The 21,642-nt window shown below is 41.9% G+C and overlaps 1 protein-coding gene across 2 annotated transcripts; it reads left to right on the forward strand.

Moving 5' to 3' along the window:
• Window positions 1–3,607: 3,607 nt before the first annotated feature.
• On the forward strand, window positions 3,608–21,121 carry LOC109998695 (retinoic acid receptor beta). 2 transcript variants are annotated; one of them, XM_020653564.3, is made up of 8 exons: window positions 3,608–4,323; window positions 9,484–9,638; window positions 11,096–11,237; window positions 14,339–14,505; window positions 14,945–15,121; window positions 16,325–16,529; window positions 16,663–16,821; window positions 18,652–21,121. In XM_020653564.3, the coding sequence occupies exons 1-8, from the start codon at window positions 4,161–4,163 to the stop codon at window positions 18,783–18,785; spliced, it is 1,302 nt and encodes a 433-aa protein (XP_020509220.2). In that variant the 5' UTR covers window positions 3,608–4,160; the 3' UTR covers window positions 18,786–21,121. The 2 variants fall into 2 exon arrangements, with proteins under 2 accessions (XP_020509220.2, XP_020509222.1); XM_020653566.2 differs by lacking the exon at window positions 3,608–4,323 and adding an exon at window positions 5,580–5,651.
• The last annotated feature ends 521 nt before the right edge of the window (window positions 21,122–21,642 follow it).

Genomic DNA, 21,642 nt, shown 5'->3' on the forward strand with positions numbered 1-21,642 from the left:
AAAGTCAAGCATTAAGAATTGAAAAGGACGTGAATAAAGAGAAACAGGGTCTAAAAAGCATTGATTTTGTGAAAGGCCATGTGTTTTCAATCATGAAATGCCAATACTGGAACATCAGTGTTATCTGCTTTGCTTTGATGCCCTTTACTTCAACAGATGAGAGTCCTTTTATGGCAGACCGTAAATCCGGAGATAAAAACCTTCAGATCCAAAGGTTTACAGACCGTGCTAAATCAGCTGTTGACAAAATTCCTTTTCTTCTTATTTTCCATCTGAAAACCATTTAAGTTATGTTCTAAAAAAAAACATGAACTCGGAGCCTGAAACAACAAGAATGTCCCTCAGTTTCAAAAAATGTAGTTCTAAATGCACACTAAACCAGCTTTTCCTGTTAAATAATGATTATTTATTTAAAAATAAACGTCTAAGATAACTACATAAATAGGGGTGGTTGATTGTAAAAGCTGAAGATATACATACATAACTTAAATGGTTAACTAATGGCAAAGTCATTCTTCATCTGATCTCCAATTAAGGTGGAGGAGTTCTGCGTCGTTTCTACAACATAGCAAACTGCGTTGGTTCGCGTAGCCCTGTGCTTATCTCCTTCTTGAAAGCAAAATCAATTTTAAACATGTGACTGCGACATGTGATGCATCTTCACTAATGCTTCTTTTTCTTTCAACTATAAGAAGCATTGACTATCTTCTTGCACGTCATTGCCCGCTCCACATGTTGATCTTTCATTTTCTGAAATAAACACACACACAAAGAAATTATATTATTGATGGTTTCAGTGCTTCACAACCATATCAGCACATAAAGAAAAGGAGACTAAACAAACAAGGCACGCAACACAACATAAGAAAAAATGTTTCACCATTATCAGAAGTTTTTTTATCTGGTCTTTTTTCTTGTACAAGCATGGAAGATGCTGAACACATAACACACAAACTCACACACCGTTCAGTTAGCGCATGCGTGTGTGTGCCTGACGGGCGCACAGTTAAAAGCTACGTATTCCTTCGCTCTGTAACAGAGTTTGTCTAACTTTACAGCATAACAGACTACAGCAGGATGTAACATTACTAACATGAAGCTGCAGATTGTTGACACTAAGCCCTCCAAGCTGTTACCTGCAAGATGCAGACAGGAGTGAGAGACAACGTTTCTGTGTGACACCGAAAGTTGGCGGGAATTATAAAAAATATATTTTAAAAGACTATAATGTCTTCCCCTTTGTGAGTCTACATCGCAACACTTACACGCTGCCTTCTTTTTACTGACACTCTGCACAGGGATTAAGCGGTAGTGTTTAATAAAGGCTACATCATGTTTATACATTTTCCATCGATCCCGAGCCGTTGGGGCGATCCGAACACACCACAGATCAAGCCTGATCCGTTTCACTACCATTAATCACAAAAACGAACAGAAATAAATAATATACAGATGATCACATAGCATTGTGTTTGTTAAGATGATGTGTACTTACCGCTGGCCAGGTGCAACCTGTTTCCAAAACTTTGCTCCCAATGTTGCTTCCATGCGGCAAATTAAACGGCCCAGAGTTAAGCGGCTACACACGTGGCATGTGTTTTTAAGGGGACAGTAAATGAATGAACAGGTCTTACACACAGTGGAGGAAGCGTTAACATAATACAAACATTTAAAAAAACGACATCACCGACATGGGCAAGATTACGTCGATTAGAGGTTCTGAATGACGGTTTCAATTAATTGCCCTGCTCTATATGAATCTCCTCAAAAGAGTTACTAAGCATGGAAATGACTCGATTGCAAGCCCTGTGATTTGACCGCATCGCAACTGTTTTTAAAATGTTACATTAGGAAGAACACTAAAAGCCAGCATGATCAACTGCTGCTAAAAGAAAATTCAGCGCAAACTCCAACATAACACTTTTTAAGTCGCCATGGTTTTCTATAAACAAACGAGCGAGAATGTGGCGGAACCAATAACCGGTGATATAACTAGCATGACTGCTAACGAGCATTTGCGGGTGGAGTATTAAAGAGCTACACAGACACACCAATGCACAAGTACGCAGTGCTCACAATGGCTTAGGCCAATATGCCATTGCTACAGCGTACATTTGACGCAGAAATACAAACCAAGCTTAAGGGGGGAAGATGGTTGCGATGTGTAATGTCGGAGCCAGCATCCTGGAACAGCGATGTGTATGTGAAGCCCCCGCTGTTTGATTACACGTCATCGACAGCTTTGACACCGCCGTATGGCAATGTGAAACCACACACCCGGATACAATATTATGCCGGATGCAATGGCTAAAAAGCATGATGGCGTCAGAACTGCATTACGGCGCTAATGTGGAATTGCAGTCTGTAAGCAGGTGTACAAGTTCATACAAAAATTAAACCTTACCATTCTTCAGTGGGTTTCTGCCTTGTGTTGATAAGGATGAACAACATTGTGGAGCCAGTATGATCTTTTCTTTCCTAATTCTTGGGCAGAAACAAAAAAAAAGGGCACCATGAAAACTATATAACCTGCTCAAACTCCTTTCCTGTGGGAGAATCTTAAAACAGGGGCATAAAATTACACATTTAATTATATCTTATATTTAAAAAATGTTATATGTATTTATTAATTGCAAATTTTTCGTGAAAATATACTCAGTATAATAGAAGTTATCACTGAAATTCATGTTGTTATTTACGACAGTGATTTCGGACGCAGCCCTTGATTTTACCGCGGTTATTCATTTTTTCGGTTAGCTACAGCCCTAAGTGGAACCAAGACGTCTGTTCCCGCTCAAACTTCAGAGGACAACTCCATATTAGGAAATGTTCCGGTCACGTTCATTCATAAGTTAGCTAAATGCTACTCGCTCACAAAAATTAAATTTACAAGTCCTCACAAAGTGGCCGAACTACAAATACTACAGGCGTTAAGTTTGATATAAAATATAAACAGTAAATGCTGATAAATTTAACACATAACTTGAAGCACAGACGACGATTACACTTAATTAACATCTGAACAAACAGAGCGCAACCCACCCACAGCATTAGATCGTTTGCTTCTGTGAGATATCCAAAATGCACCGTGTTTAGTACAACACAAACAACAAGTAAAACAAACAAACGAAACCATGCAGTTGTTCGTCCCAAGTTAAAACGGGGCCGGTTTAAAAAAAGTGTGAGCCAGTGATGACAATAACCAATCAGACCTATTTAATTTTTTGTATCAGGCTGTAAACATGTTTATTAATGCTGTAATAACGGCCTTTTTGTTTTTGCCTGTCAAACCTATGTGACTGCCAGTGATCCCGGAGCCAGCCTCCTGTAAAAAAAAAGTTATTGACATTAAAAATAGGACGAATATTTTTTCATTTCAATGTCAATATATAGTCATTAGATATGTCTTAAATAGGGGAAGAAAACTAAAGTGTGAAGAGGAATGTATGAGGACAGTTTTCCGTTTGTTGAAACGACGTCAACGGCAGACGCATTTCGGCTGGATGTCACCACTTAACTGGGTCACTCGAAATACCGAAACACCTCCCCACCCGCCACGGTTTTGAGAGAAAGTCCGTTCTACGTTGCATTTTGGGTAATGTAGGCACTCATATCAAGGGACTTATGATGTTCTCTTGTCGAGCGTATACATTTATGCTCATTCTTTTTGTTCGTTAATGCTCTTTACTCGCGTCTCCTTACATATTTTACGTTTCCTCGAGTGAAGGACTTCAGGTGGTGTTTCCACCGCTTGCTGCTGGTGATGTCAGACGGCGGCTGGTTCATGTGGAGGTCAGCAGCAGAGGAGGAGGTTCGCGTAGAGTTCACTCGCATACATTAGGTAACACCATCGCTCGCTCTGACATAACTAGTACGAAGCAGGTTGAGTCGAGACATTTGTCAATAAAGAAGAGATAACAAGGAGAAGAAGAAGAACTCCCGCGACTAACTTTGTTATGCAAAACAGCCTCCAGATCTGGACTTGTTTTTTACCCGCTGCCTCTCCGCTGGCAGACTCCAGTCTGCAGCTGCGTGTCAACAACATGCTCACAATGTCTGATTTTAATCGCACTCGCCTCTCTCGTGGCACGTTTTCCTTCTGATTTTTTATTTATTTTTTAAACCATAAGAGAGAGAAGTGTGCTGTATCCAGCTGAATCATGTTTGACTATGTGGATTTTCAAGCTTTCGGTCCGGGAGAGATCACGGACTTCTTCACCACATCCAGCCCTACATGCATGCTGCAGAGACAGGACGACGATTTAGCAGACTTCTTCCCCGAGCTGGTGGAGGCGGATTGGCAGCAACACCGCTGCTCGCAGTGTAGGTGGAAACACGATGTTTGGTAAAAAAATGAATAAGTGATGATGTGGTCAATCTGTGGCCTCCATTAGGAAAATATCAGTTCATTATGCAAACAGAAGTCAGTTTCCGCAAGATTTAACTCGGAAGCAGTGATGAAAATGAATGGTTGTCTTTGCATTTCTTACTTAACCAGGACGGAAGCTCGTTGAGATTGTCCTGGCCCAGACAGGCAGCAAGCCCAATTTAATAATAACAAATAAGATATTACTCTGATAATACTCTGATTTTACTCATTTATACTTGAAAAACAACCTTCATGTCTACATCTGTGCATCATTGTTGGAAAAGCTTTGTAAACATTAGGGTGCACTGATAGGCAAGGCAAGGTAGGTTTATTTATAAAACACATTTTAGACACCATGCAATGCAAAGTGCTCCACACAGGCACAACAAGCAGTTCATAAAATAATAATATATGTGTGCATATACCAAATACACAATCTCTACAGAATGCATACACCCAAATTTACACAAACTAGACACGTGTACATGATCAAATGTGCAAATATGTGTACACACAAGCGTAAAAATTAAAATGTGTACATGCAGACATGAAAATACATCAGAGGTGGGGGAAGAAATCAATACAGCATAGTATCGCGATATTTTGCGTGGTGATGTTATATCAATTCATGGCCGCCAAGTATCCACATTTTTCTTAGATTAATGGAAAATGTGCTTTTTTAATTTTTAAGCGCTGAAGGGGTTGCAACATTTATTTTGAATTTATTTTAAAAATTGCAGCAGCTGTTCAGTCGTCGTACATGTTTGTGTTCAGTCTCATTCGGTTAGACTGAAACAACAACAGTTCAGATTGTGAGGAGCATGCAGCCTTTTACTGGGTTTTACTTTTATCACAGTGTTGGTCAATTAGAAGTGAGATGAATAGACTGAAAAAGTTTTCTTCTTTAACAAAACAGTTCTTGATTTAGTGTAAGTTTGTGGACAAAACATGCAGTTAAAAAAGTTAATGCAATATATTGTATCACAATTCTCAGCATATCCCAAAATGTTGTAAAAATCGCAATAATATCGTATCGGGACCCAGGTATCGTGATAACTTTGCACTGTGACTCAAGTATCCTGATAATATCATATTGTGACGCAATTATTTTGATAATATTGTATCATGACTAAAGTATTGTGACTTCCTTCAAAGACAAGGAATATGATTTTATGTTGAATATAAAAGGGCAAACATTTGATAGAGAGACAGGACGACGATTTAGCAGACTTCTTCCCCGAGCTGGTGGAGGCGGATTGGCAGCAACACCGCTGCTCGCAGTGTAGGTGGAAACACGATGTTTGGTAAAAAAAAAAAAAATTGAATAAGTGATGATGTGGTCAATCTGTGGCCTCCATTAGGAAAATATCAGTTCATTATGCAAACAGAAGTCAGTTTCCGCAAGATTTAACTCGGAAGCAGTGATGAAAATGAATGGTTGTCTTTGCATTTCTTGCTTAACCAGGACGGAAGCTCGTTGAGATTGTCCTGGCCAAGACAGGCAGCAAGCCCAATTTAACAATAACAAATAAGATATTACTCTGATAATACTCTGATTTTACTCATTTATACTTGAAAAACAACCTTCATGTCTGCATCTGTGCATCATTGTTGGAAAAGCTTTGTAAACATTAGGGTGCACTGATAGGCAAGGCAAGGTAGGTTTATTTATAAAACACATTTTAGACACCATGCAATGCAAAGTGCTCCACACAGGCACAACAAGCAGTTCATAAAATAATAATATATGTGTGCATATACCAAATACACAATCTCTACAGAATGCATACACCCAAATTTACACAAACTAGACACGTGTACATGATCAAATGTGCAAATATGTGTACACACAAGCGTAAAAATTAAGATGTGTACATGCAGACATGAAAATACATCAGAGGTGGGGGAAGAAATCAATACAGCATAGTATCGCGATATTTTGCGTGGTGATGTTATATCAATTCATGGCCGCCAAGTATCCACATTATTCTTAGATTAATGGAAAATGTGCTTTTTTAATTTTTAAGCGCTGAAGGGGTTGCAACATTTATTTTGAATTTATTTTAAAAATTGCAGCAGCTGTTCAGTCGTCCGTACATGTTTGTGTTCAGTCTCATTCGGTTAGACTGAAACAACAACAGTTCAGATTGTGAGGAGCATGCAGCCTTTTACTGGGTTTTACTTTTATCACAGTGTTGGGACCCAGGTATCGTGATAACTTTGCACTGTGACTCAAGTATCCTGATAATATCATATTGTGACGCAATTATTTTGATAATATTGTATCATGACTAAAGTATTGTGACTTCCTTCAAAGACAAGGAATATGATTTTATGTTGAATATAAAAGGGCAAACATTTGATAAATAAATGTAAAAATAATTCAGGTTTTATTGATCCTGAGATTTCCTCATCATGAAAGATAATGGAGTAAAAACACGGCTGTGACGACATAAAGTGCGTCGTCTCAGGAGGATTTAATAGCTGTTTTTGAATGCTGTACATCAATGAAAACTTCTGAAGTTGTTTTGTCCGTGTAGGCCGAGAGAGGAGCAGAAAACTAGTCTCTGTATCCGAGTGCCGAAATCTTCCTGACAGCGTTGGTGATGGTCTGTGTTTGGGACGAGGGCGTGCAGGGCCAGTCAGTTTGGGGTCACCACGGGTTCACCGGACGGTCACCAGTTTAGGAGGTTAGAGAAGAGCCAGACGGTGGAGGAAGAGATGCTTCAGTAAAAAAGTTAAAAACACTCCCATTGCAAATCAGATTCCTGAGTTTATGATTAAAAAGCAGAAATATTAGAAAACCACTTTTTAAAATAGTAACAGGCCATTAAAGAGGTAAAGTTACAGTCAAATGGGCATTAAGGAGAGCTGCAGCAATTAATGAAGGTCTGAAATTAATGCTTTACGTGTTTGTTTTTTTTAAATCGCCTATTTTGTTCCTTTATGCTCACCGTAAATTGTCGTCCCCAGTGTGTCCCTGTAGTCACAGTGATGTAAAGGAATGACACTGCTGCATCTTTGAATGTCTCATTTCACTTTTTTGGGGGAGGGGGATAGGACAGTGGATAGATTTAGAAATCAGGGACAGAGAGAGTGGGGAATGACATGCAGGAGAGGAGACACAGGTACGTTTCCAACCTGGACCCCCGCTTGAAGGACTACAACCTCCGACTCTCAGACAGCTCAGCTGACGAGTCCAAAGTAATATCCACCTTATGACATCACACATTGACCTTTGTTACCGTTCCCTTGAGCTGTTTGATGTCAGATTGTGATCCCTAACCATTTCCTGTTTCTGTGCTTAACAGGATCATAACCTTTGACCTACTAAAACTCCTAACTTTTGGTTTCAAAATAAAAGCTGGGTTTAATTCAAACAGCCAGTTAAGTATTCTCAGCTTAAGCCTGTACAAAAATTCAAAATAAAAGCCATACAATTTTTATTTTTAAATAAACACGATTGACAGCCCTAGTATTGAGATAATTTAATAACGAACTGAGCTGATGTATTTTGGCCTTAAACCATTCAGTGCTCTAAAGACCGACAGCAGTATTTTAAAATCTACACTCTGACAGACTGTGAGTTCATGAGCCGGTTTCTCAGCGTGACTGGACCATTGCATGCACTTTTGACCTCAGTAAATGTAGAGTAAAAAAAAGCATCAGGGGCCTGATTCAGAAGATGAAAACTAGACTCCTCTCTCTTCAAACAGGAACCTGTCGCTTTGGCTGCTTTGTTGGAGAGATACACGGCGGGCGAGATATCCGCAACTCCACAAGCTGGCTCGCAAATATTTTGCGCTCTGAACAAGTGTTCTCGTCAGCGTAGGGCTACTGTTAATAAAATTAAATGCTGAACATGTATCCGGCATGGGAAGTGAAGGGATTATAAATGAAACACGTAAATAATCAGTTAAAGTAATTTTTAGTTTTTAAGTTCCCCTACAGAAAACACCTCTCTTAACTTTTAATTTATGGATGTTGCGTTAGCTTGAAGCCCCGTTTCTTCCTTTGATCAGGACAACCAAAAATAACCTTAAGCAGTCACACACAATGCTTTGTCCATACATCAAATAGCACCACCTAAATTGGTGTGGGGGGCCACCTCGTCCCCTCTCACCCCCGTCCAAATCACTTACACCGCCCCACCACACACACTTTCTGTTTCTTCTCTCTCCCTCTCATCAGTCAGCTGGGCTTGTGGCATGCTCCTGTATTGTTTTCTGTTGGGGGGGGGGGGGGGGAGAGAGAGAGAGAGAGCTCGGGCTCGTCGACTGATGGGGCAGGGAGGGGGTGGTGTCCTTGTGTGACCCGCTAATTCCAGGTTCAACCGGAGGCCACGGGTTCAAGGGGATGTAGATGAGCAATTTTTCTCGTTTTGTCTCTTTATTTCTAAAATGTCTTTCTTCGTTTGCTGTCAGCGGTGGAGGTGAACAGAGGAGGCCCGGGCGAGCCCCACTAACTGCTGAGTTCCTCCTCTGAGAAGTGGTTTAAAAGTGGGAGGGGTCCCCGTTGTTATCAAAGAAGTGAATTGATACACTGAAGTGGAAAAATGGAGGTTGAAGCTGTGCTACAATAGATGCAGCTGCTGTATTTGTATTAGAGAGAGGCCAATTCTACATTGAGGAGATTTCAAAGAAAGACAAAAACAACGTTCGCTTGTGTCTGCGTTAAAGTTTTGACATTTAGGCGGCAGTAACGAAAGATATTTGACCATCGGAGGGAATGACCAAAGTTAAGAAAAATGTTTTTTAGGGTCATTAGACTTGTTTTTTCGTTTTAGGGAGGTACAAACCAACTGAATCCATCAGTTTATAAGAAAATCTATTCTGCTGATCCATGTTTAAATACAGACATATAATGTTACGATGTTGGATGTCCATACTTAACCTCGGCTTTCCCAGTTGTTAGCGTAGTTCCCGTGATTTCCTGCTCCTCTGAACGAGACGTTACGAGAACTTGGCGAGACTTTGCCTGAACCTGACGTCAGATCCGAACCCTGAGATTTGTGACTCTTAGTTTTATCTGGTTAAAATGAACAGAGTTTGGACCTCGAGGTGTCACTACATAATAACGCTCTGTGTCCTGTGTTGTCTTTGTGTTTTTCACAGCAGTGGGAAGTCAGAGCTCCACGTCCAGCTCAGACGACCTGTTCGCCAGCCCCCCCTCCCCACCGCCCCCACCTCGCACTTACAAGCCCTGCTTTGTGTGTCAAGATAAATCCTCGGGCTACCACTACGGCGTCAGCGCCTGTGAGGGCTGCAAGGTAACATGTCAGACCCGTGGTCCACTTCACAACAACACACACACACACAAAACACACACAATAACACATCTGTCATGCTCCAATAAAGTGGGGAGAAAGGACAGTACACACTCGGAGGTCTCGCCTTTAACCAAGCAGCATTTTTATTTTTATTTTAAGGAGTACAAGCTGTACAAGAGGTAGACAGTGATATTTTCTTATTGAAAGGATGAATAGATTTATTTCTTAAGGTTTAGAAGGATTTTTATATCAGTTATTTATTTCTGCATTTGCTCACGGAAAACATCAACATTGATACAGGACTTGAACTTTGTCCTGAATGTGTAAAAAAACTGGAATTCTAGTCAATATCCCATTAAGAGAGACAACTCAGCAACAGAAACTCATTCGTGTTTTTATTGTATGTATGCTGTTGTTGTTTATTGTTGATGTTAAGTAGTTTGTGACCTTTGTCTGTAAAAAATGCTATTTAATTAAACTTTACTTAAACCATTTTCACACATGGAAATCTCCTGAAAAACTCAACTAAACTAAACTGGAGATTACCCGGAGGAGCTGCATGTGTGAACCCAAACAACTGAATTTTTCGCTCGGACTTCAACCGGAGTTTCTCCGGCCAGACCCTTAGTGTTTTTTCCGCAGAAAACAGGATAATCTCTGGATAATTCAGCTTGAGCCAATAGGAGGGGGAGTGACGTTTCTATATACTGTTACTGCCGCACGGTGCATAGAGTGTAAGCATGCGACTGCTATGATCTCTGTGCACATAATTAACCTGCATTATGTTTTCTGTTCTTCAGTATGTTGTTCTCCACTCTTTTGTGGATGTTGTCATTTTGTTGGACTACACGTTGCATTGATATAAAGGAAAATATTGTCATTATCGCATCGTGTAGCGGACTCTGTTGCTTTGTCCGCTACTTAACCTCACATTTTACCGCCTGTCTGACAGGGATAGTCTCCCGCTGTGAGGAGCATATGTATACAGCCAGGTCAGGAAAATCTCCAGAGCAGTCCTCCTGAAATGATCTAGATATTTTCAGGAGTGCATAATGTGAAAACGGCTCTGAGTTTTTCGTAAGGACTGAAGTCTTTGCTTGCCGCGTTCATGTGTGTCAGTGGTGTGATGATTAAAGCTGAGCTGCTCTGAATTGCATTTCATGAAATTTATCACAAATGCCTTTTGGAGCAGCTTCTGGTCTCAGTCTTTCTTTTGCCTTTCTATTTTTTGTTGAGGACCCAGAAAGGGCTTAATGAATTTTTTGAACACCAGGTTAGTAAGCCTGCATCGGTGTCTCACTCCAGGCTCAGAGGTGTTGGACGCAGCTCAATGTGTGGAGGTAGAGGCGGTGGGTTTGAGAAAGATCAAATGCACCGACACTTCGAAAGAAGAGGGGTGTTTGGCTGCGGCTGTAACACTCTGATAACTTAAATCATTCATATTTTTTTCCCTGCAGGGCTTCTTCCGTCGCAGCGTGCAGAAAAACATGGTGTACACCTGCCACCGGGACAGAAATTGCATCATCAACAAGATCACGAGGAACCGCTGTCAGTACTGCCGCTTGCAGAGGTGTTTCGCTGCGGGAATGTCCAAGGAGTGTAAGTGTCTGCTCCTCCGTCCTCTGTGACTCCCCCTTATGAGTTAGAAATTCAGTTTGTGTCGTCCGGAGCAGCATGTTATAAGATCCTCAAATTAGACTTCTACTATCTTCAAAAATAGTTTTCTTTCCTTGTGAGTGAAGAGAGGAAGTTGTGATGCCTTCAAGGACATGTCAGAAAGTAGAGGGTAGGGTTGTCAGGATACCAGAATTGTAATATTTGATACCATTCTTGTAAAAATCTAATGTTTTTTTTATTTTTGCATGTAGGGAGGATGTAGTCCTCCAAGCGGGCGGTCAAGGTTCGAATCCAACCTGTGGCTCCTTTAGCATGTCATTCCACAGTCTTTCTCTCTCTCCGATTTCTGACTCAATCCACTGTCCTGTCTCTCAAATGAAGAAGAAAAATAAACCTTAAACCAGAGAATCATCCGACCAGCCGGGAGCATCAGGCTGTGATTGCCCGTCGTGCCTCGGTGTACACTGTACTACTAACAACGCATGATCGGGGTGAAATCTGGCTCGACTTAATAATTAGTCTTAGGGGTCAAAACTCGGGGCTAAATCGGGCTGGAATCGCATAGTGTGTAAGCATTTGATTGCAACTGTGCCAACTATCAGAGAGCGTCTGAAAGCTCCATGGCAACAGCAGGTATGCCTCTCTGATGTTTCTTCCTCTCGTCACTCGTCAGAACAAGAGAAAGCTCTGCAGGAAGATGCTGCAGGCCTCCAGTCGACAGGGAGTATTTGTTGTAATTAAGCGTGTTAGTCAGGTTGTTTGTTGGTGATGCTGGTGCTGAGCCTTTTCTTTTGTTTTTTTTTGCTGTGTTTGTGCTCGAGTCGCTGCAAATGAGACTGAAATACATAGAGCAAACTTAACAGTCAACGCTGTGTCCCGGTTCAGATCGTACAGTTTGAGCTCATAAATCCAGAGCTTAGGTCATGCTGTCATTCTACCGAGACATTTATAAGAAATCGTACAGCTGATGCCTGGTCTAACACGACTTTGAAACCTTCAAAATCATCCCATTTACTCAGGCAATTCTCAAGTGTTTTTCACATGTTTTGATTCAAAGCATTTCGTTAGTCTGCGCATCCCCGTGCCTGGAGAAGGCATGCTCCTTTTGCTGTGTTTAAATGTTAACTTTTTTTTTTTTTTTTTTACGTTTTAAGACATAAGAGAGGGCGATCTGAACTCTTAACTACCCCGGAGAGAATCAAAGTGCATGTTCAGACGAAGTCCTCCTGGGTGAATCCAGCAGCACTCTAGCGCCTCGACTGTACGCCAGAAACTAAGTCAAACTCTGTGTTACCCAGAAGTGACCTAAATAATAGGAGTGTGTGTTATGTGGAGTGATCTGTAGGGCAGCGATAGGGTTGCAGCCAAGGATCCACCCACCCTCATGTCTCCAATGTTGCTCCTCCGCTCTCAGATACACACACACACACACATTACATAAATACATCACATGTAGCAGACAGATGAGTGCTACATAACCGCTCACTGGACGCTTCAGCTGGTGTGTAATATGATCTCACTAGGAGTGTTTACACAATGACGACTGGATGTAGGGCACCCAGAGAGAGGAGGAGGAGTTGGAGGAGGGAGAGAGGGAGGAGAGTTGTAGTGAGGACATCAGAGACGGAGCTGTTGCACAATCCTGAACCGGGCTGACATGTGTAGCCGCCGCGGCCAAGTCAGTGGGACGCACAGAAACGTGTTGACACGGTTACCCAAGTGATTACGAAAGGTTAACCTGGTTAGGCTGCGTTTGCCGGCCTCACATGCTCTCCGCAGGTGTAACACATAATCCACCCAGCTCACAGAGAGAGACTAATTTCTACCCCGGAAACAGTTTCACCTAAAAATGCTGACGGAGAGTTTTTCAAAAGCCGTTTTTTGGCTCTTTGAAGAGCCACAAATGCACCTCTACTGTAATCCTTTGTATTAGGGGGAAGATTTCTCTGAATTTAAACTGCACTGAATCCTTCTCACCCACCTTTTCCATTGTTTACATTTGTTCCCGGCCTCTTTGGCACTCTCCAGGAAAAACCCACTTAAATAACTCTTAGGCACATTTGTTTATTTCGTCTTCGGGTTATTTGGGGAACATGTTTAGCAGCACATGTAACGTGTTTTGAGCTGGTCGTTAAATACAAACACGTTGACGCTCCCCTCGGCAGCTCATCACGTCTACACTGTGGATTAAAATAGGGATGTTCCTAGCCGACTCATTTCCTAGAACGTCAAAAGGAAATAAAAATTCAGACTAAATGACTAAAGGTAAGAAAATGCTCAGAAATCAAGTACAAAATTTAGCACAATTTATTTAAAATAGTATGTATTGTAGTATTGTAATGTGTTTTGCCAAGTGTGGCTAATGTTAGCACCACCAGCCTTCAGTCCGCCCTGCAGATAAACATCCACACGCCCGTGCTTCATGTGGTCACTCATTCTCCCGGTTAATACACCCGTTTAACTTGACACAGTTCACATCAATTCTGCTCTCATTCTCTGAGATCAAAATCCTGCCAAACGGCGCTGAGATGTTATCTGTTCACTGTGCTTGTTTACATCCGGGTTGTAGAGCGAGGAGAGCAAGGCACATTCCCCCGGAGCTCCAGCCAGTCTATGACTACAGCCCCGTCTAGTGGCCGTTGGCTGCATTGCAGTTTGAGCACAATATTTGACCGGCATTAAGAGGCCGACCTAAAAAAAAAAAAATAGGGCTGACTCCAATATATTCATTTGTGAGAGCCTCAGTCAACTTCCAGTCTCACAGCGGAGCTCAAGGATCATTCCATTCTGGCTATATGGGAGTGCTCAAAATCAAATTTTACATAGATCTATCTGTTTTTTCCAATTAATTAATGGCGTATAGCCTATCTAAGTATAAATATCACCTAATTAATACTTTTAATGCACTTCTGAAAACCACTCATCCTTCAAAGTATGAGCATGTTCTGCCCTGCTGTTTCTCTCCAAACTCCAAAGTATGTATAAGTATATAAGTATGCATGGATTTAAATCAAGGTCCATCATCTAAAGAGTCGTATTTATTTGTTGTCACTAACATCATGTTGTTCTGTCCTTTCACTCAGCGGTAAGAAACGACAGAAACGGGCGGAAGGCAAAGAAGGAAGCGGTGAAGATGACGATCATGGAGACGTACGAGCTGACGGCGGAGCTGGGACTGATCGTGGAGAAAATCTGCAGAGCCCACAGGGAGACCTTCCCCTCTCTCTGCCAGCTGGGCAAATACACCACGGTGAGTCCAACTCAGAATTAGTTTTGTTAAAGCATACTGCAGAGCACTTTACGTCACAAACCGAAATTACTGCAAATCCCTTAATGACGGACTGGAATAACTTCCCAGTGTGACATCATACAGGGTGTACCTGGGAGTGCCCTTTCCAAAAATACTCGTCGCGTGTTTGTGGTTTGTCAAGTCAGCAGAAGTGAGCGATGCCTGGAAGAATGACTGACATGAGGAAAAACAAACCGCCTGACACACACACACATGCAGATCTCTTTAATACATAGATAAATACACTTCCTGGTTAGAGAATTATCAGAAAACTTCTGTGAAGATCTTGAGGGTTGTGGTTCTTTTTCTCTAATAATGGATTTTCATTCCTCTAATAAGACTTGTCTTAATCCTGCACATCTCTGACACCTCTCTTCATCTTTATTCCTCCTCCGTCCAGAACTCGAGCTCGGACCACAGGATCCAGCTGGACCTCGGGCTGTGGGACAAGTTCAGCGAGCTCGCCGCCAAGTGCATCATCAAGGTGGTGGAGTTTGCAAAGAGAGTTCCTGGTTTCACCGGCCTCACCATCGCCGACCAGATCACTCTGCTCAAAACTGCCTGCCTGGACATCCTGGTACGTCTGTGTGTGTGTTTGTGTCTGTGTGTGTGTTTGTGTGTGTGTGTGTGTGTGTGTGTGTGTGTGTGTTTGTGTGTGTATGTGTGTGTGTGTGTTTGTGTGTGTATTTACTAAAACAACTTCATGCTTTAGGATTTACAGCGTGGCCTTTAAAAATGGAAAGAAGTCGTCATAAAACCCGAGTGAGCTGTGCATAGATTAGATTTTTCCTGCTCCCACCCATCAAATTAATACCCTGAATCACATAAATAACTCCTGAGTACACATTTAAAATTACACACGGCTCCTCCCGCTTCTCGTTTTAACCTTCAGTCGAAACTCACACCAACAGCTGACATTTAAAGACGAGCTGACAGACAGCCGCCCTCTGGCAGTGTGTCGCGGTTTTATTCTCCTTCCTCCTCTAATCTGGCGTCATCGACAGCAGGGTGTGATCATTTTCTCTGGAGCCAGAAAAGTGCTGCGATGATCGACAGCTCAGTTGTGTTGTAGCTTTCACATATTTTCCGCTGACATTCTAGGAATTATAATTACTGGTCTTCCTGTTTGACTCCCTCCCTGGCACCAAACAAAAACATGGATTATGTAACACTTTATTAAAGGGGACATATTCTGAAAATTCCACTTGTACAGTGTTTTTGAACATATATTTGGGTAACCTGAGTGTCCACTGACCCACAAAATGTGGAATAAACCCATCGAGTGCTTTGTTTGTGGTCTGCATAAGTCTTACAACGCAGAGAAAAATGCTCTGTTTCAAATTTGCTCTCCTTGTGATGTCACAGTGGGATTCTGGTAAAAAAAAAAAAAAAAAAACATAAACTCCCCTCCCCTGGTATCTTCACCCATAGACTCCACCCCCAGCCTAGAGCAAAACTTTTGGGCAGGTCTGTCATTTTTATTCTCACTACAGAAGAGTGATGTCTACTGGGAAAACTCAGGAGGGGCTCATTACATTTAAAGAGACACACACACCAAAACGGAGCGTTCTGAGAAAGCTGGTTTATACAGGGTCACAAACCTCCTCTGTTGCTTGATTCATGTTTTATTTTGATCAAAGCACAGCACAGATGTTTCATTTAGACCACAGGGGGACTGTTTGAAAAGGTGGAGAAGGGGGATAATATGTCCTCTTTAAAAAAATAAAACCCAGGGACAGTGTTATTCACTTCTCCTGGGTCTGCCTGTCTTCCTTTTTAGATCTTGAGGATTTGCACTCGTTACACTCCGGACCAGGACACCATGACCTTCTCCGATGGGTTGACTCTGACCCGCACTCAGATCCACAACGCCGGATTCGGACCGCTGACTGATCAGGTTTTCACGTTTGCCGGGCAGCTGCTTCCGCTGCAGATGGACGACACGGAGAGCGGACTCCTCAGCGCCATCTGTCTCGTCTCTGGAGGTACTTAAGAAACTACTCGAGGAAAAATCTGATTAACTATCCAACATTTAGCTTGTAAGGCTTACGCTTTTGTCATTTAAATCATTATTGTCTGAAATATTGAAACACAAAGTTTTCTCATCCGTCTGCACAGACCGACAGGACCTGGAGGAGCCGTCTAAGGTGGAGGTGCTGCAGGAGCCGCTGCTGGAGGCGCTGAAGATCTACTCCCGCAAACGGCGACCCAGCATGCCGCTCGTGTTCCCCAAAGCCCTCATGAAGATCACCGACCTGCGCAGCATCAGCGCTAAAGGTCAGGAAACAAACAACCTACAAGTAGAACGCTCTTCAGTTTGTTTTGTTTTTCAGTAGTTTGATAACGACTTTCTCTATGGTTTGTGGAGGTTGTTATGGTTACTAAACTATTAAAGGTCACATATTCTCCTCCTCTTCAACCAGTTTAAATAAGTCTCCAAAAAAACAAAGAGCCGGGGAAATGACGATGATGGTTTTTGTTTGATAACGACGATGCTGATATTTAGGATGGTTTTGATGCTGATTAGAACTCTCTAGAACAGCTGTCGATGTTATGCTCTGCCTCTGGTCACTTCCTGTCAGCACCTCTGGTCACTTCCTGTCAGCACCTCTGGTCACTTCCTGTCAGCACCTGTGTGTCCGATCAGATCAGACTTAAAGCTGTTTGTTTGCACTTCCTGACGTTGTTTCCTCCTCTCTACATCCTCGCTCGTGTTGTTCTTACTCTCTGATGAACGTCGCTTTGGATAAAAGCGTCTGCTAAGTGACCGTGCATGTTATAGCTGACCGTCCTAAAGAACACTTATGGAGTACCCCAGGTCTCTGGGGGGAAAAGGCTGCGTTAAATCTGCTTTGCTGCCATTTCCAGTTTGAGTGAGAAGTGACTGTTATCAAGGATCCACGACGTTACACTCCTGACCTCTGTTAAACATTATCAGTCACTAAGAGGAGTTATTATCTGCTTATTTCAAGGTAACAGAGCTCACTCTGTCAAGATAACGGGTCAATTATTTTGTGTTCCAGAGATAACAAAATGATGAACTTGTGTTAAACGGATTGCATGTACAACCGTTTTTTTCTTCTGTACATGTCTCTTAGAAAAAGGGCCGCTCGTTATTCCAGCAGGTGGAGGATATAATAAATCACACACCATCTTGAGAGAGACGTTTATTTCAGGCATGCATCTTTTTTTAAATCAGATCACAGCTTGTTATCAACGCTCACCAGACACATTAAAACCTGTTTCCCTTTTGCGTTTCTGTTCACTTCAGTGAACAGTTTGATTTTCAATTCACTGTTTGAAAATGTCTTAAAATATTGTCGCACCGACTGCTTCATGACATGAGACAAAAAACACAATTATTCCAAAACTGAATGCTTCACAACATGTTTAATTTTGTGTCTTCAAATTAGAAAAAAACAGGTGCGTATATTAAAGCAATGCCATCAAAAAGGTCACATTTTTTAATCAGAATTTTCCACAATTTCCCAATTTGGGATCAATAAAGTAATTCTATTCTATTCTAATGTCAGTGCAGGACGCCTGTAGCCTCGTGGTTAGTTTGTGCACCCCATGTACAAGACTAAAGTCTTTAAAGGTCACATATCCTCCTCATCTTCAACCAGATGAAATAAGTCTCAGAACTCCTCAAAACATGTCTGTGGATTGTTGTTCTTGTTTTAAATCCAGAACTGCCCTTACTTAGTTACTGCGCTTTGTGATGTCATGAAGGGAAAATCTCCAAACAGCCTGTTTGAGCACACATTTTCTGAAAAGTGGAACAGACAAAAGACGGAGAGGAATGGCTTTACTCATCACTGGGGGGTTTGTAGACACATGTTAGTGTTAGAGACACATGGTGAAGTGGATTTTGCATCATATGTTACCTTTAAAACGGGCAGCCCGGGTTTGAATCCCCACCTGAGGCTTCTTTCCTCTCTCTCTGATATCTGACTCTATGGCTTATCTCTAAAGAAGAAAAAGGCAAAAAAGCACACAAAATTTAACCGTGCCAAGCAAATTCATGTAAAAGCTCCTGCGGGGAGCAGGTGGGAAAAGAAAACTTGCCATAACGCGTCATTAAACCATGTGTGTGTGTTTCCACAGGAGCTGAGAGGGTGGTGACTCTGAAGATGGAGATCCCGGGCTCGATGCCTCCTCTGATCGAGGAGATGTTAGAGGATCTGCAGAACCTGGAGAAACAGCAGAACGCACACTCGGAAACTCCTCACAGCACATGAAACCCTCCGAGGTCTTGCTGCTCGAAAAGAGCACTCGGCCTCGTTTTCCCGTCATGGAGAGAAAACACAAACTACTTCAGAAGTGTCTGACCTCGTCTTATGAGTCAGAGACATGTGAGTGAAGATTAACAGACTGTTATAGAAAAGGAACCACTATGTATAAAAAGAAGAGATTCAGATTTTACACTAACGACTAAGCTGATGGAAGAAGAGCTAATAACTGAGTCGGAGGGGACGAACAGAAAGACACTTGACTCGATATATCATTTTTTTATTCCCTCCTGACTTTTAGGGTGTTTTCACATCAGGCACGATTGCTCCCCCTCCCCCGCTGGTCTGCGTTCACATTATCGATCTGTGCCCGAGTACACTTGGCTATGTTCGCATCCAGATACAGCAGGTGGCAGTATGCACGTAGCTGGTTTGCAAATCCGGCAAGAAGCTAAATGAAGAAGAAGAAACCATGGCAACCACTCACCAACTGAGTCCGTCCTGCTAACTGTGGATGTTTTTGTTATTTTTCTGAGCCGCCAACAATGACCCTCTTCCTACTTCCACATCTACCTTCCACGTCTAGCTCAGAGGATGAAACAGGCCCGTGCTGTACGGCAGCGACGGGAGCTGTTTAGTATTACGTCATATATCGGTTCAGTTTCCCGTTTGAGCGCGTTGCGTTCACATTACCCGCAGTCCCCGTCCTCGAGTACACATGAATCGTTCCTGAGACCGCCTCTTCAGACGACTTTACCTGAGTACGGTTTGTGATACCTCGCGACTTTAGCGTTAGTTTAGAAACGTTAGATTTTTTTCACTCTTTTTCTACGTTTGATTTCCAGACATGTAAGAAAAGAAAACGGACAGATTTATAGTTACAAAAAGGGAAATGTAACAACTTAAAGTTATTAGAGCTTTACTCGTAACAGTGAATGTTCATAACTTGTTTGATTATATAAATATAAATATATATGTCAGCTCATAGCGATGAAGGTGAAGAGAACAAGATAAACTTTAAATGATTGCAGGATCATTTAAAGCAGACTAAAAAATGTAATCGAATGTTTTGCAGTATCAGATATTTCGTAAGAGTTTGAACATTGTCAGTAAGCTAATAAACAACATTACTCCTATCGTTTTCTTCAAGTTGGTTCAGACAATAATGACCCCACTTGATTTATTCTCATATGTCAGAGGTCTAAAATGTCCTTTTAAGGACATCTATTATCATTCGTTCACCATTAAAGTCAGGGTTGGTAATTTCCTCCAGATCCACTTTTTAAGATTTTGGTTTAAGTTGTCTTTAGGTCCTGACAGCAATCAATAACTCGTGCTCTGAAAAAGGAACGAAGAAAATCCGTCATCTGTATCAGTTGTAAGCCTGTGAAAACTTCGACCAATGTCTGCCATGAGGTACCAATCTGATGAACCAATCAGACGCCTCCCTGTCTCCCTGCTCGCTCTCTACCTCCTTGTGTTAACTAGCACACACTCAAAGCGCGTCACCGATGACGGAGTTTATACTGTGAGTTTACTTACCGCTGAATGAGACATGAGATGACGTAGTTTCTACACAATGCAAGAGATGAGCTGAGGTCCACTTCTGGAGCAATGGCGCTCGTGCATGTAAGTGAGGGCCGTGGCTTTTGAGGGAGCACGGGGGGGGGGGGGGGGGTGCAGACGAAGCACTGAGGGGGAATGCTACTTTCAAAAACATGCTAGTTTTAGAAAATTACCACTGGTAAAATCCCAGTCAGTAAAATCCCTAATTTCAGCCTCGGCCTGAAACGCTTCATTTCAGCTGCTGTTTCTTTAAGTCCCTCCCCTTCATGCGTGCCCGCTTTCCTCCGATTGGCCAGCTCTGTTTGCACTTGCAGGGAAGTTTGAGTGAGATTCCAGGTAGGCCTGTCCTTGACAAAGCTGTTGGGGTCGGCGTGGCCTACATCTTAGCTCCATGCTTTGAGTTTTTGAAACGTCTCGTTCAGGGCAGCAGGAAACCACGTCCAGCGAAAACGCCACGTATCTTGTGTTTAAAAAAACTTTGCCGAGGTTTAGTGCGGACATCCAACATCGTAACATTACATGTCTGTATTTAAAGATGGATCAGCATCATAGGTCTCCTTTAAAATGTTTGAGTTTAATCGCTGATCTGTTTATGTTTTTCCATTTTATACATAATTTTGTCAAATTCTTTGTTTGGGGTTTTTTGTTGTTTTTTACAGAAGTTTGTTTTTTATTGAACAAATCCAGTCAGTTTTTGTAACGGCACCAGTGTAAGATACTTTGTACTGCGTCAATAATGTTATTAATAAATAAAAAGCTGCAGAATTCAAACCAAACAACATGTTTAAAAATCTCTTTGTGCTCCGAATAAGAAGAAAAGGATTCTGGGAAAGAGATCGAATGTTTGACAAAGCTCCACAAACAGAAGCTTCGTCTCAGCGCTGACACATAAAACTGAGAATAAATAAATAAAATCTGAGAGTTAAATGACATTCATGCAAAAAGAAATGAACGATGCATTAAACAGACGGATGATTTTTAAGGATTTAAACATGAACTTTTGTCCCAGCGTCTCTCATATCTGGATAATTTTTCATATTTGCAAAGAATCAACCTGGGACAGATCACATTTTGTATGTTTTTGTTGGAGGATTCAATTCTTCTGTTCTGGATTTTCTTGCTCTGTTTCATGCTTCTTCTTAAAGAGCAGGTTTTTGAAATTATTTCTAAGGTGACAAAGCAGCACCTGGTGATAGTTTTCAAGCTGTAAGGTTGTTAAAGACCAGCTCGTCCTCTCTTCAATTCAAAGGTTATACTGCCCCCTGTGGCTCCTCTGAGTAATTACACTACAGCACATCAA

This window comes from Labrus bergylta, chromosome 8 (assembly GCF_963930695.1).
Source record: "Labrus bergylta chromosome 8, fLabBer1.1, whole genome shotgun sequence".
NCBI lineage: Eukaryota > Metazoa > Chordata > Actinopteri > Labriformes > Labridae > Labrus > Labrus bergylta.

What these genes read in the sequence shown, in the direction of transcription:
- LOC109998695 (XM_020653564.3), top strand. Translation starts at nt 4,161, where the DNA reads ATGTTTGACTATGTGGATTTTCAAGCTTTCGGTCCGGGAGAGATCACG. An exon ending in TGCGGGAATGTCCAAGGAGT is followed by an intron (nt 11,238 to 14,338) that starts GTAAGTGTCTGC and finishes CCTTTCACTCAG; the next exon opens with CGGTAAGAAACGACAGAAAC. An exon ending in CATCTGTCTCGTCTCTGGAG is followed by an intron (nt 16,530 to 16,662) that starts GTACTTAAGAAA and finishes CCGTCTGCACAG; the next exon opens with ACCGACAGGACCTGGAGGAG.